The sequence below is a fragment of the Pongo abelii genome, chromosome 13, assembly GCF_028885655.2.
Source record: "Pongo abelii isolate AG06213 chromosome 13, NHGRI_mPonAbe1-v2.0_pri, whole genome shotgun sequence".
NCBI lineage: Eukaryota > Metazoa > Chordata > Mammalia > Primates > Hominidae > Pongo > Pongo abelii.
The window spans coordinates 115,695,655-115,708,801 of NC_071998.2; the positions used below are offsets into that span (position 1 = coordinate 115,695,655).

A 13,147-nucleotide genomic window follows, 5' to 3' on the forward strand; every position below is an offset into this window, starting at 1 on the left:
GGTAAAGGCGGCAGGGAGGGGAGGGGTGAAAGAAAGGAAGGGAAGGGAAAGAAAAAAGAAGAGACAAAACAACAACAAAAATCAAACTCAGGAAGAAAGCCAGCCCTGCACAGCTACGACCACGGAACAGCGGCTGAAAGAAGCTGAGAGAGTCACAGACACAAAGCCCAGGCCAGTACAAAACCGTGATCTTACATTCTCTGTGAAGAGCTCCTCTTCACAATGGACTTGGATTGGAAAGAAACAAAAAGGAAAAATCACGTTGTTTTTGGGTAGTAAAATTGTGGAGATATATATGCATATATATAGTTTAATTTCCTTTGCTGCAATAAGGCTGTTTCAGTAAATACTGTTTTCAACATGCAGGACAGAGAACCTATGCAGAGAACAGTCAAAAATACAAAAACAAATAAGTGCCCTTCGGGAATCTGTATAAATATTTTTAGTATTCAGAAGCAAGGCTTAATAGCTAAGTGAAATCACATCTGTAGGATGATAAAATCACAGCAGCTGTGTTGTACTGGGGCTTGCCACAGATGGAAGACAAGGGTTCAAATCCCAGCTTTGTCACTTATGGGGCTGAGTGACACTAGGTAAGTTGCTAAATCTCTCTAACCTTCAGGTTTCTCGTCAGTAAAATAGCAATAATAGCATCCCTTACACTGAATTTTAACTGAAAATAATGTGCCAGCACCCAGCAGACTCTGGCACAGAGACATTCCCATAAATATGCTTTAAATTCAAAATAATACTAAGCTTTAACCAAAAAAAAAAAGTAAAAGGACTTGTCACATTTACAACACTTATAGCTAAACTGGGACCACACGAATGGAACACAATCTAAACCAACTGCATTCCAGGGGTACTGCAAACTGCTAGTTCACAAACAATGAACAGCGGCTAAGGTTTCTAACACTAAGTTTCAGACATTCTTTAGCACAAACAAGTTGGAGAATCAGAAAATTAATTCACCATCAAATATTCATTGAGATGCACAGTGCTCCGTGAGAACCCTGAGAGTGAGGCACAGAAGCTGCTCTCAGAGGTCTAGAATTGTGCAGGGGCAGGAGGGACAATGCCTAGGGGAAGCAAAGTGGGGCCAAGGGGGGAGTCCTGGGATCCTGCTTCACTCCTGGGAGGGACTTGCTAACTCCGCCAGGGGCAGCCAGGAGGGAATGGCTTCTGGGCCACACTCAGGATGAGGAGGAGGAACACTCCAGGCAGAAAACGTGTTTCTGAAAGGAGGCAGCAACGGGTGTTAGGCTCTCTTCAGAGGAGGGCGAGGGGACTGCTGCCACAGAAGCCCAGGGCACAAGGGAAGGAAGAACAGGAAATGAGATGAGAAAAAGGGCCTAGAGCCCAACTGAAAAGGGAGATGGCCCCAAATGAAGGCGTGACTGCAACACTGCAGCCAAGAGCCAGCAAGGAGCTAGCGCTGAGGAACGTCAGGAGAGAATGGTGACAGAAACCCAGGATGTGGCCCAGGGGTTAGCTGCTGTCTGAGAGGTCTCTGTAATGACAGTGGCCATCCCTACCGCCACCACCACTGGATTCATCCTCACCCTCAACATTTCTGGCCAGGATGCAAGCTCCCTCCCTGCCCCAGGCCTCTCAGGCCAGTGCTCCCCACAGCTGTCAGCTGCTTCTTCTAACAAGCGAACCTAACCCTTTCCTTCCCTGGCTTGAAAGAGCAGGAGACCTCCAGGACAAAATCAAAACAGCTCTGCCTGCAGCGTCTGGACCCCCGAGGCCTGCTTTCCAGCCTTGCCTCTGCTCCAAACTCCCAACATCCATCCCTCTTCCACCCTCCCCATCTTTGCTTCTGCTGCACCCCCTGCATGGGTCCCTTGCCCCACCCCCACTCACTGCTCCTGCCGCACCCATGCAGCAAACTCTGGCCTTTCAGTGCTTAACCAAACGGAGCCCTTGTGCACCACAGGCCTGAGGTCTATCCCTCGGGGGTAAGGGGTGCACAGCAAATTCCTACTCATCCCTCAGGCATTTAAGTGTTCTTTCTTCCCACTTTCACCCATCAGACTGGCAAAAATACTCAGCATCCGTGAGGTGGTGGGAGACAAGCGTCCTTGTATTCTCTAGTGGGAGTATAAACTCGTGCCAGCTTTTTGGACAGCAATTTGGCAATAGCTCTCAAAAGGTAAAATGCACTGTCCCTTTTCTGGGCTGCCCAGCAGCTGTATTTCCTGCCTCTGTCCAGAGAATTCCACTGCCATCTGAGCTGAGGCTGAGCTTCACCAATCAGAAGCACCCACCTTCCCCATGAGGAACTCTCTGGTGGTGGAAGGGATGGCAGGAAGGCTCAGTTCTGCGACAGCCAGGGTCCGGCACCGGCTGTGCCTGCAGCATAGACTGAGACACTGTTCTTGGCCCCAAACCCAGTTCTTGCCCTCCCAACTACGTTGTGAGCCACCTGCTATACTTTTCTCAAAATCCCTCTTTTCCTTAAATCATCCAGTTACTCAACTGCTTGCAACAGAGAATTCTGGCCGAAACGTGTACACCTTAATCCAGAAATTCCACTGCTAAGAATTTATCTAAATGAAGTACGTATTTATACAAGTAGACCAAGACACATTTGTTACCAAAATATGAAAAACAAGATATTCATCAGAAGAAGAATGGGTCAGCAAGCATGGTGTAGCCACATAATGCAATTCTGTACAGCCTGCTGTTATTACAGAAATTCTATAGGCCCACGTAAGCTGATACAAACACTTCTTCAAAACAAGTTAATAGTAAGGGAAGAATATTATGTATAGCATGAGCTCATTTGTGTTTTTTAAAGGGGTAACTTGATGACAGAGAAGGAGATACGTGAAAGTGTATGGTAACACATTTTCTGGAAAAAAATATAAACAATTCTTAACAGTGGTTACTCTGGAGGGATGTGAAGGAGACTTTTCTTATAGTTCTTTGTCCCACTTGAATGTTCTGTCATGTTAATAAATTATGTTCATTAGAAAATGCTTGAATGTCACTTGCTCAGAAAGGACTTCCCAAGCACCCACCAGCCACACACTCCTTCCTATTATCCTCTCTAATGACTGTTCTTTTCCTCTGGGGCACTTATCACAATGCATTCTTCTAGGTTCATGTGAATTTACCTGTCTAATACCTGTTTCCCTCACAAGACTACAGGCTCTGAGGCAGGCGCTGTGTTGACCACTAATCTTCCCAGCTCCTAGCAAAGTGCTCCGCACTAGTGATGCTAAATACACATCGGACAATGAATGAAGAGATCCAATCCTACTTCTAAGACTCGGCTCAAGTGAAGTTCTTCCTGAATTACCCCAGCTTGGAAGTGATCCTTTCTCCCTTGGGTCCCCCCCCCGCCCTCATCAGTGTGTACATCTGTCTCCCCCATTAGACTGAGTATCTGAGGACAAACACCCTGATATTCACTTCTATCTGTGCTGCCTGCTATAGTGCCTTTACACAGAAGGCACTCACTAAAGAGCTGATGAGGCCGGGTGCAGTGGCTCACACCTGTAATCCTAGCACTTTGGGAGGCAGAGGCCAGCAGATCATGAGGTCAGGAGTTCCATATCAGCCTGGCCAACACAGTGAAATCCCCTCTACTAAAAATACAAAAATTAGCTGGGCATGGTGGTGCGTGCCTATAGTCCCAGCTACACGGGAGGCTGAGGCAAGAGAATCACTTGAACCCGGGAGGCAGAGGTTGCAGCGAGCAGAGATTACGCCACTGCACACCAGACCAGGATGACAGTGCAAGACTTAGTCTCAAAAAAAAAAAAAAAAAGAGCTGATAAATGAGTGGAGGAACAAACAAGACCTCAAAGTAACAATTTACTTGGGTATTAAAATCAGATGTTACTGATGTCTCATTCTCCTTAATCTGGCATTTTAGGGCAGCAAAACTAGTCTGTGTGGAGTCAGTGGTTTCTAAATAGAATTCTCCTATAAACTCAAGAGCTGTGAACCCATCACCCGGAACTCAAGTGAGACTTGGACAAACAGGAGGTCACTCTTGGCCAGGAAAAAGCACAAAGTGGGGCGGCAGAAGTGAAATGGGCAGACACAAAGCTGTTTACCTACTCACTTTCAACAACTTTTCCTAACTCAGCTTTATGCTCATGACACAAATTACCACAGTTCACAGGCAAGAGAAACCAATTTTCCCATTTTACAAATGAAGCTGCTTTGTATCAATGTCAAACTTCTTAAATTTGATGACTTTATCAAGGTGACAGAAGAGAACATCTTGAAGGATTCAGAGGTGAAAGGTTGTGGTGCCTGCTATTTACCCTCAAATGGTTCCCCACACACACGAAACAATGATAGTAATAACAATGTGTGTGTGAGAGGCAGAACAAATGTGTCAAAATGCTAACAACTGACACATCTGAGTAAAGGACAGATCAGTGTTTGTTGAACATTACTGTTACTTTTCTGTAAGTCTGAAATTTAAGTAAAAAAAAGAAAAAATAAAACTACCTAATAGAAAAGGTTATTCCACCTTTACCACCATTTAAAGGTATCAGATGGGGAGAAATAAAAGCAATACTTTGATGGAGATACCTAATACCTTTGAATAAAGCAATTCAGAACAATTCTAAAATTACCATAAGTATCTTCATTTTAGGATAACTGCAAAGATTCATCCGTATGGTATCTGGGGGTAAATCATTCTCCCCAACAAACAGTGAACATCTGTTATATAAAAACCTCGTAACAGGCTAGGTAACAACACAATGGCATAGCAAAGTCTCAAACTGGCAATTTCCAAACTACTCAAGGCAGCAGTTTTCCTAGATGTGGAGCCAAGACACCAAGACAGAAAATATTAAGAGGTAAATGACAGCTGGAAAAACACCAGCTACACGATACACACAACCTGTTCAAATTTCTGGACCTATGCAATTTGACCCAGAAGCAATAACGTAAATGTTAGAACTTGAAAATCCCAATTCTTCTAAATATAATTTTATCACTATTTTTTGCAGTCATTAAAAAAAAAAAAAATTATCAGCCGCCTGTAATCCCAGCACTTTGGGAGGCTGGAGCAGGCAGATCACCTGAGCCCAGGAGTTCGAGACCAACCTGGGCAGCATGGCAAAATCCCTTCTCTACAAAAAATACAAAAATTAGATGGGTGTGGCAGAATACGGCTGTAGTCACAGCTACTCAGGAGGCTGAGGTGGGTGGATCACCTGAGCCCGTGGAAGTGGAGGTGGCAGTGAGCTGTGATTGCACCACTGTACTCCAGCCTGTGCAGCAGAGTGAGAACCTGCCAAAAAAATCTCCTAATCTAGCAGCTAGAGCTAAAACATAAATGCAAAAAGTTGGTTAGCAAATGAGGAAGAGAGGGGGGCAAAAAAATAACTACTATTTATAGGCCAGGCATTGGAGCACATGCTTTATATACGTTATTTCCAACCATTACAACTTGGTGTGGTAGGTATTACCGATACCACTTCACAGGTAAGGAAATTGAGGTTCAGACAGAAATCAAATACCCCAATCCCTCAGAGATTAAGTAGTAAAGAAGGACCACAATCACTCCTCTAGGTCAAAATGTACCCGCCAAGTTTCAATGTGAGGCTTCTACTCTAGAATTCTACTCAAATCTCACCTTCTCCATAAGACCTGTCCTGACTTTTTTTTTTTTTTTTTTTTTAAACAGACAGGGTCTCGCTCTGTTGCCCAGGATGTAGTACAACGGCTTGATCACAGCTCACTGCAACCTCAAACTCCTGGGCTCATACAATCCTTCTGCCTCAGGCTCCCGAGCAACTGGAACTACAGGCACACACCACCACACTCAGCTTATATATATATATGGCACAGACCGGGTCTTGCTATGTTGCCTAGGCTGGTCTTACCCCTGGCCTCAAGCAACCCTCCCACCTCAGGCTCCTAAAGCACTGGATTACAGGCATGAGCCACCGTGCCTGGCCCTGATCTTTCTATTTAACACTGCCATCTGCCTCCACCCCAGCCCCTGCCCACAACTCCCAAGTCCCCTTATCATGTGTGAATTTAATTTTTTGTTTTACGATCATTGCAAATTCATATGCAGATGTAAAAAATAGAGCATTTCCATATGAACTTGACTCAGTTTCTCTCAAAGATAATATCTTGTGTAACTATAGTACAATACCATCTGTATTACTTTTTTTCTTAGTATCACTTTCTAATACAGGCTGAGTAGCCCTTATCCAAAATGCCAGGGACCAGAAGTGTTTCAGATTTCAGGTTTTGGAATATCTACATTATACTCACCCAATTCAGCATCCCTAATCCAAAAATCCAGAATCAAAAATGCTCCAATGAGGCTGGGCAGAGTGGCTCATACCTATAATCCATCCAAGCATTTTGGGAGGCCAAGGTGGGCAGATTACTTGAGGTCAGGAGTTTGACACCAGCCTGGCCAACATGGTGAAACCCCATCTCTACTAAAACTACAAAAAATTAGCCGGGCATGGTGGCGCGCGCCTATCATTCCAGCTACTTGGGAGGCTGAGGCAGAAGAATCACTTGAACCCGGGAAGCAGAGGTTGCAGTGAGCCAAGATCATGCCACTGCACTCCAGCCTGGGCTACAGAGCAAAACTCCATCTCAAAAAAGAAAAAATAATAAAAATAAAAATGTTACAATGAGTATCATGTTAGCACTCAAAAACTTTAGGATTTTGGAGCTTTTCAGATTTCAGACTATAAAAAATATATTGTATAAAAAATGTTATACAACCTGTGTATTACATTTATATGTAAGTATATTTATAATACCTGTGTATTAATTTATAATACCTGTGTATTATAAATATACTTCTCACAGTTGTTTATTGTCTATTTACCCTCACTAAAATACAAAATCCTTGAGAGCAGGAATCACTATCAGAATTGTGTTGACTGCTGTATAGCAAGCACCTAGAACACGGCCTAATCTGTAGCAGGAACTCAGTATACATTTGCTGAATGAATCAAAGCATTGTATTGCACCTCCTCTTCTAAGAGAAAACAGACCAGCTCTTCAAGATACCATCTTGGTAAGTAAGAGTACTCTGAAACATCAGGAAAACGTTACACTCACCCATGGTGACATAAGGCAACTTATCAGTTGATCCGTGAGGATAGATGCTGTAGAGGTGAGGTCCAGTAACATCTACTCCCCCTAAAACTAGGGCTGCACCAATGTAACCTTGATACCTGGTGATCAGAGTATGCATAAGAAAAAAAACATGAGTCCACAAAGCATCACTGTAACTTAGCCAAAAGTTGCATGAGAAGTCAGATAACAAAAAGTTTTCCTTAAGACTGTTTCATTAAGGGGTTATTGTTTTGATGGGAACAAAAAAGGGAAGGGAACATTAGATGAACATCTACTATCAACCAGTATAAACTATAAATTATGTGAGGCACTCTACACACCTCATTTCAGCTCAGCCTCACAGACCCCATTATTATTATTTTTTTGAGACAGGGTCTCACTGTGTCACCCAGGCTGGAGTACAGTGGTATTATCATGGCTCACTGCAGCCTCAACCTCCCCAGGCTCAAGCGATCCTCCCACCTCAGCCTCCTGAGTAGCTGGGACTACAGGTGTGCACCACCACACCTGGCTAATTTTTGTATTTTTTTGGAGAGATGGGGTCTCGCCAAATTGCCCAGGTTGGTCTCAAACTCCTGGACTCAAGCAATCCTCCCACCTTGGCCTCCCAAAGTGCTGGGATTACAGGTGTGAGCCACCACACCTAGCCCACAGTCCCCTTTAAAAGACAACATTATCATTCCTATTTTAGAAAAGAGAAAACCAACACAGAGACATTAAGAACTTGCCCGGTCTCAGAACCAAATTGGACTGACTCCAAAGATTATCAGCACTTTTCCCATCACACCTCTCTGTGATCAGCACATAAGCTACCTCCACAGTTAACAATGACGAGGTGCTAAGCTCAGCTGTTCCACTGTTCAAATTATCAACCTGGCCACAAAGGCCAGGCATGGTGGCTCACACCTATAATCCCAGCACTTTAGGAGGCCGAGGTGGGCGAATCACTTGAGTCCAGGAGTTCAAGACCAGCCTGGGCAATATGGCAAGACCCTGTCTACAAAAAAATACAAAAAATTAGCAAGGCGTGGTGGCATGTACCTGTAGTCCCAGATACTTGGGAGGCTAAGGTGAGAGGATCCCTTGAGCCCGGGAGGCAGAGGTTGCAGTGAGCCATGTACACGCCACTGCACTCCAGCCAGGACAGAGCAAGAGTTGTCTCAAAAAAAAAAAAAAAGTATCAACCTTACCACAGCCCAAACAGAAAAATGGCTCATGTCAAAACACCTCTGCCTTTGAATTAACCCATATTTTAATTACATATATGAACTCGTATCAAAAAAAAAGTATTTCATCATTCAGGAAAGTGAATATTAAAATAACTCCACGATAGCCTAAGAAACCACTGCTACTACACACAGGATAAACTTACACTTCCTCAGGAACATCACAGGAATACATTTTCCACCTACCCCATCTCCACTTAATTGTGCACATATTTGTTCCTTTGGACCCTTTTTTTCCATTTCTATGGATTCCTTTCCCTGTATTTGGTACAGCTTTTTACCATTAGGAGGCTAATGTTACTCCTAACGTGGGAGGCTGAGGCATGAGAATCGCTTGAACCTGGGTGGCCGAGGTTGCAGTGAGCCGAGGTCGCATCACTGCACTCCAGCCTGGGCGACAGAGTGAGACTTAGTCCCAAAAAATAAAAAAAAGGGTGCAGCACCAGCATGGCACATGTATACATATGTAACTAACCTGCACATTGTGCACATGTACCCTAAAACTTAAAGTATAATAATAAAATAAAAAATAAAAATAAATTAATTAATTTAAAAAATCAAAAGAATTAGATCTATATTCGTCAACATAAATTGCTCTCAATTTATCTAGCTGTGCTAGATAAACATGCTGGATTTAAAGTTCTCCACTGTGAGCCTTTAGCTCTTTGGGAAGGAAAACAAAACTGACACATACTGAATTTGCCAAACGATGTAATTATTAAAATACAAACAAATTAACATGAGAACCAAAGTCATAACTTTAGACTGTCTGAGACATAGCCACACATCCAGAAGTGCTCTAAGTAAACAGAACAGTGGTCCAATACTTGCCCTGTTCCTTGATTACCAAATTGTTATTTCAAAAAGAACCTTCCATTTATAAGTAAAAACTTCAAGAACTTCCTAGGAAAAGATTTTAGAAGTAGCCTAAAAAGAGAATAGAGCCCCAGACAAGGGAAGAAACTGGTCCAAGGCCACACGTGTGAGCTAGCAGCAGGGTCAGACTAGGGCCAAGGGCTCCAGGAAGAGAAGCCATAATCACCAGTCCCACCACCCTCAACTAGTCCAGTGCCTATTCCACTATGCCAACTGTCTACTGAATAGGGTGTTTAAATAAAGTTAATAATAATCAGCTACTTGCCTTCTGAGCTAAAATATAAACTGTTAGATGCCTTTAAAATAATCAAGATGTTTTGGCAAATTATTGAAGTCATTAAAATTTTAAGAATTTATTGATCCACAAATTCTATTACCAGGACTCTATTCTAAGGATATAAACAGACAAATATACAGAAATGAATGCACAAGGATGTTTACAACAGCATTGTTTATGATGATTAAAAAAGTGGAAACAGCCAGAAGGAGAAATGGCTAAACTGATCCAACTGTACAACAGAACATCACACAATCATTAAAAATCATGCTAAGCCAAGTGTGGTGGCTCACGCCTGTAATCCCAAAACCTAGGGAGGTCATGGCAGGAGGATTACTTGAGGCCAGGAGTTTGAGACCAGCCTAAGCAACATAGTGAGACATCGTCTACAAAAAGTTTAAAAAAACAAACACAACAAAAAATTAGACAAACATGGTGGCGTGGGCCTTTAGTCCCAGCTACTCAGGAGGCTGAGGCGAGCAGATGACTTGAGCCTAGAATTTTAAGGCTCAAGTCATCCACCATGCACTGCCTTTAAGTGAGCCATGATCATGCCACTGCACTCCAGCCTGGGCAACAGAAAGAGACCCTATCTAAACTCAAATAAAATTTAACAACCTTGCTGCATTTTCTCCTGCACTACTGATGGTAGTACAACGTTTATCAAGGGAGAGCTTTGACAACATCTCTCAAAATGTTAAATGTGCAAAACTAAATAAATGTGCATTTATTCTAGAATACAGGCTAAGGAATTAAATCACATGCGTACCCAAGGGTTCTATGTTCCAAAGGTTCATAGAATACCTAATAATACCTTAAATACCTTAAAATGGGCAATATCATTAATGTTCAAAAATTAGTTAAGTTGTAACATAGCCACAAAACGGATACTATGACACCACCAAAAATTATGATACTGATTAACGGTTCTTAAGCTTTTACGGGTCACAGAGCCCTCTTAAAAATCGATTAAAATTGTGGAAATTTTCCCCCATAAGAGTACACACATTTTTTCTGATTTCAGGAGAGTTACAAGTATTCAGAACTTCTCTATGGGCTCAAGAGAAAAACTCATCTACTGACAGGAACAATATTTGTAACATACTATTATGTAAACAAGGGAAATTATAAAACAACACATACAAGGATATATATCTAGAACAAAAGGTATGAAAAAACAGATCTTCAAAAATTTACAGTGTATGTGTCTAAGTGGCAGAACTTCAGGTGGCATTTACTTCCTTCTATCCAGGTTTCTAGTGTCTACGTTTTTTACAATTATCATATATTATTTTTATAATTTTAAAAACAGTTATTTTCATTTTGAAATGCCCTAGTATACAACCCATTCAAGATGCACTGTTAGGTGAAAAGACTAGGCTATACTATAGTCAGTACAAGTATAATCCCATTTTTTAAATATTACTGAACTTATTTTCAAAACCTTGAAGGGTGTGTAACAATCTCTTAGCACTAACTGCTTGTGGGTGGCAGGAATCCAGGTAGTTTTTTACATTCTTTTTGTTCGTATCTTCCAGCTTTGTTTTGTTTTTACCATGAACATGTACTAGCAATATACAAAGAAGAGAGGAAGGGAAGAACTTAAAAGACAGAAGACTGGAATAACACACACCAAACCAAGACTGATGCTCCCTGAATGGCAAAATTTTCATTTTGTTCTTTGGGCTTTTCAGTATTTTCTAAATTTCCTACAATAAATGTACATTATGTTTATAAGAAAAAAAAGTTACAATGTAAGAGCCTCTACGTATTCAAGTAATAGTTTCCAGAACACAGAACAGCATTTCACTAACATTTTTATGAAACTCAACAAGGAGGCTCCATGCTCACAGAACAAGCATTACTTACATCAACTACATCTAGCCATGATAGGTGTGAGATAAAGGCAGTGCTTAAGTAAGGGAAAAGACATCACTTCTGTTTATCAAACCTTATTTTCTCACTGACTCACATACAAGGAATGGGCTGTTCAGGAAAAAAAGTACAGCAGTACCAAGAACACCTTGTACTCTTTTTCAGACTGAATTTTACAGGGCTCTAACTACGCAGTATGCTCTGTAGTATGCAAGGTCAGAGCCTAGCTTCTTTATTCCTGTCCTCCTCAAAAGTCAGACAGACAGAAACTATTATCCTCATTTTATTGAGAAAGAATCACCCAAATTTACACGACAGTCAGCGCTGTAGGTGGGAGATGAACCAAAGTTCTAAAGTCAAATCCTAAACTCTTTCCTTATACCACTCTCATTTTACGTAACTCACCAAAAATGTTAAGAGGACATAAAAGACTGTAATTACGCTGGTTTATATTTTTAAATGTTCCTCTCAAATTTTGATAAAATTTAACTTTTACAAAGTATCTTGAACTAAAAAATGACAAAACACTGAAAAAAGAAAATTTAGAATTTTTTTTTTTTTTTTTTTTTTGAGACGGAGTCTCGCACTTTCACCCAGGCTGGAGTACAGTGGCACAATCTCAGCTCACTGCCAAGCTCCACCTCCCGGGTTCACGCCATTCTCCTGTAGCTAGGACTACAGGTGCCCGCCACCACGCCTGGCTAATTTTTTGTAATTTTAGTAGAGATGGGGTTTCACCATGTTAGCCAGGATGGTCTCAATCTCCTGACCTCGTGATCTGCCTGCCTCGGCCCCCCAAAGTGCTGAGATCACAGGCATGAGCCACCGCGCCCGGCCGAGACGTTAGGATTCTTAAAACATTCTAAAGTGATTAACAGAAACATTTGCTAGATTTTTTTTGCTAATTGTTTTAAATGACATTACAAAGAATCTTGAAACATCCTATTTGCAGCAATTTTACAAGCTTAAAAATTGCCTTTATTACATAGACACATTGTGTAGAAAAAGTTTTCAAAGAAGCCTTATATATAATGTACCAAGCAAGCCACCAGAGGGAGCTTTATATTTAAAATTAAAATCCACAAATCTCTTCAGAAATCTGATCAATAGGTGTGCTTTAACAAGTTCTACTCACTGTACTGGAAGAATTTGGTTGGCAATAATTCTCCTGGATTAGAATAATGATACGTACACAAACATAGAGCAGCAATTGGATAGACTAGGCTTCCTATCCATATGACTCTAGGCTTTGGTCTCATTTGTAAAATGGGAACTATACTACTGGCCTTGCTACAGGGCTACACTCAACCTCATATACACTACTGAAAACCCACAGGCCATGCTAGACACATAGATTAGGACCCGCGAATTATCAGGAAGGCCAGGGCCCTGAAGGGAACAGTGAAGTGAGCCAGGCAGAGAAAGTGACAGAGCACCCACTCCCACTTCTAAGGCAACAACCACCAATGAGTTCCCGAAGATTATGGCCACGTGTTTCCAATGTTTTCAAAAGACAGAAATCTAGACTTTTTTTTTTTTTTTTTTTTGGAGACGGAGTCTTGCTCTGTCACCCAGGCTAGAGTGCAGTGGCGTGATCTTGGCTCACTGCAACCTCCACCTTCCAGGTTCAAGCGATTCTCCTGTCTCAGCCTCCCAAGTAGCTAGGATTACAGGCGAGTGCCACCATGCCCGGCTATTTTTGTACTTTTAGTAAAGACATTTCACCATGTTGACCAGGCTGGTCTCGAACTCCTTACCTCAGGTGATCCGCCAACCTTGGCCTCCCAAAGTGCTGGGAATACGT

General features: G+C 42.0%; 1 protein-coding gene across 3 annotated transcripts in view; it reads right to left on the reverse strand.

Annotated features, from left to right (window-relative positions):
* PSMB7 (proteasome 20S subunit beta 7) overlaps positions 1 to 13,147 on the reverse strand; it is a 63,427-nt gene that overhangs the window by 44,773 nt on the left and 5,507 nt on the right. For all 3 annotated transcript variants that reach the window (XM_002820196.6, XM_063714427.1, XM_054520583.2), the window contains one exon: positions 7,072 to 7,187. In XM_002820196.6, coding sequence (XP_002820242.1) covers positions 7,072 to 7,187 — 116 coding nt within the window. The remainder of the gene's footprint in view (positions 1 to 7,071; positions 7,188 to 13,147) is intronic.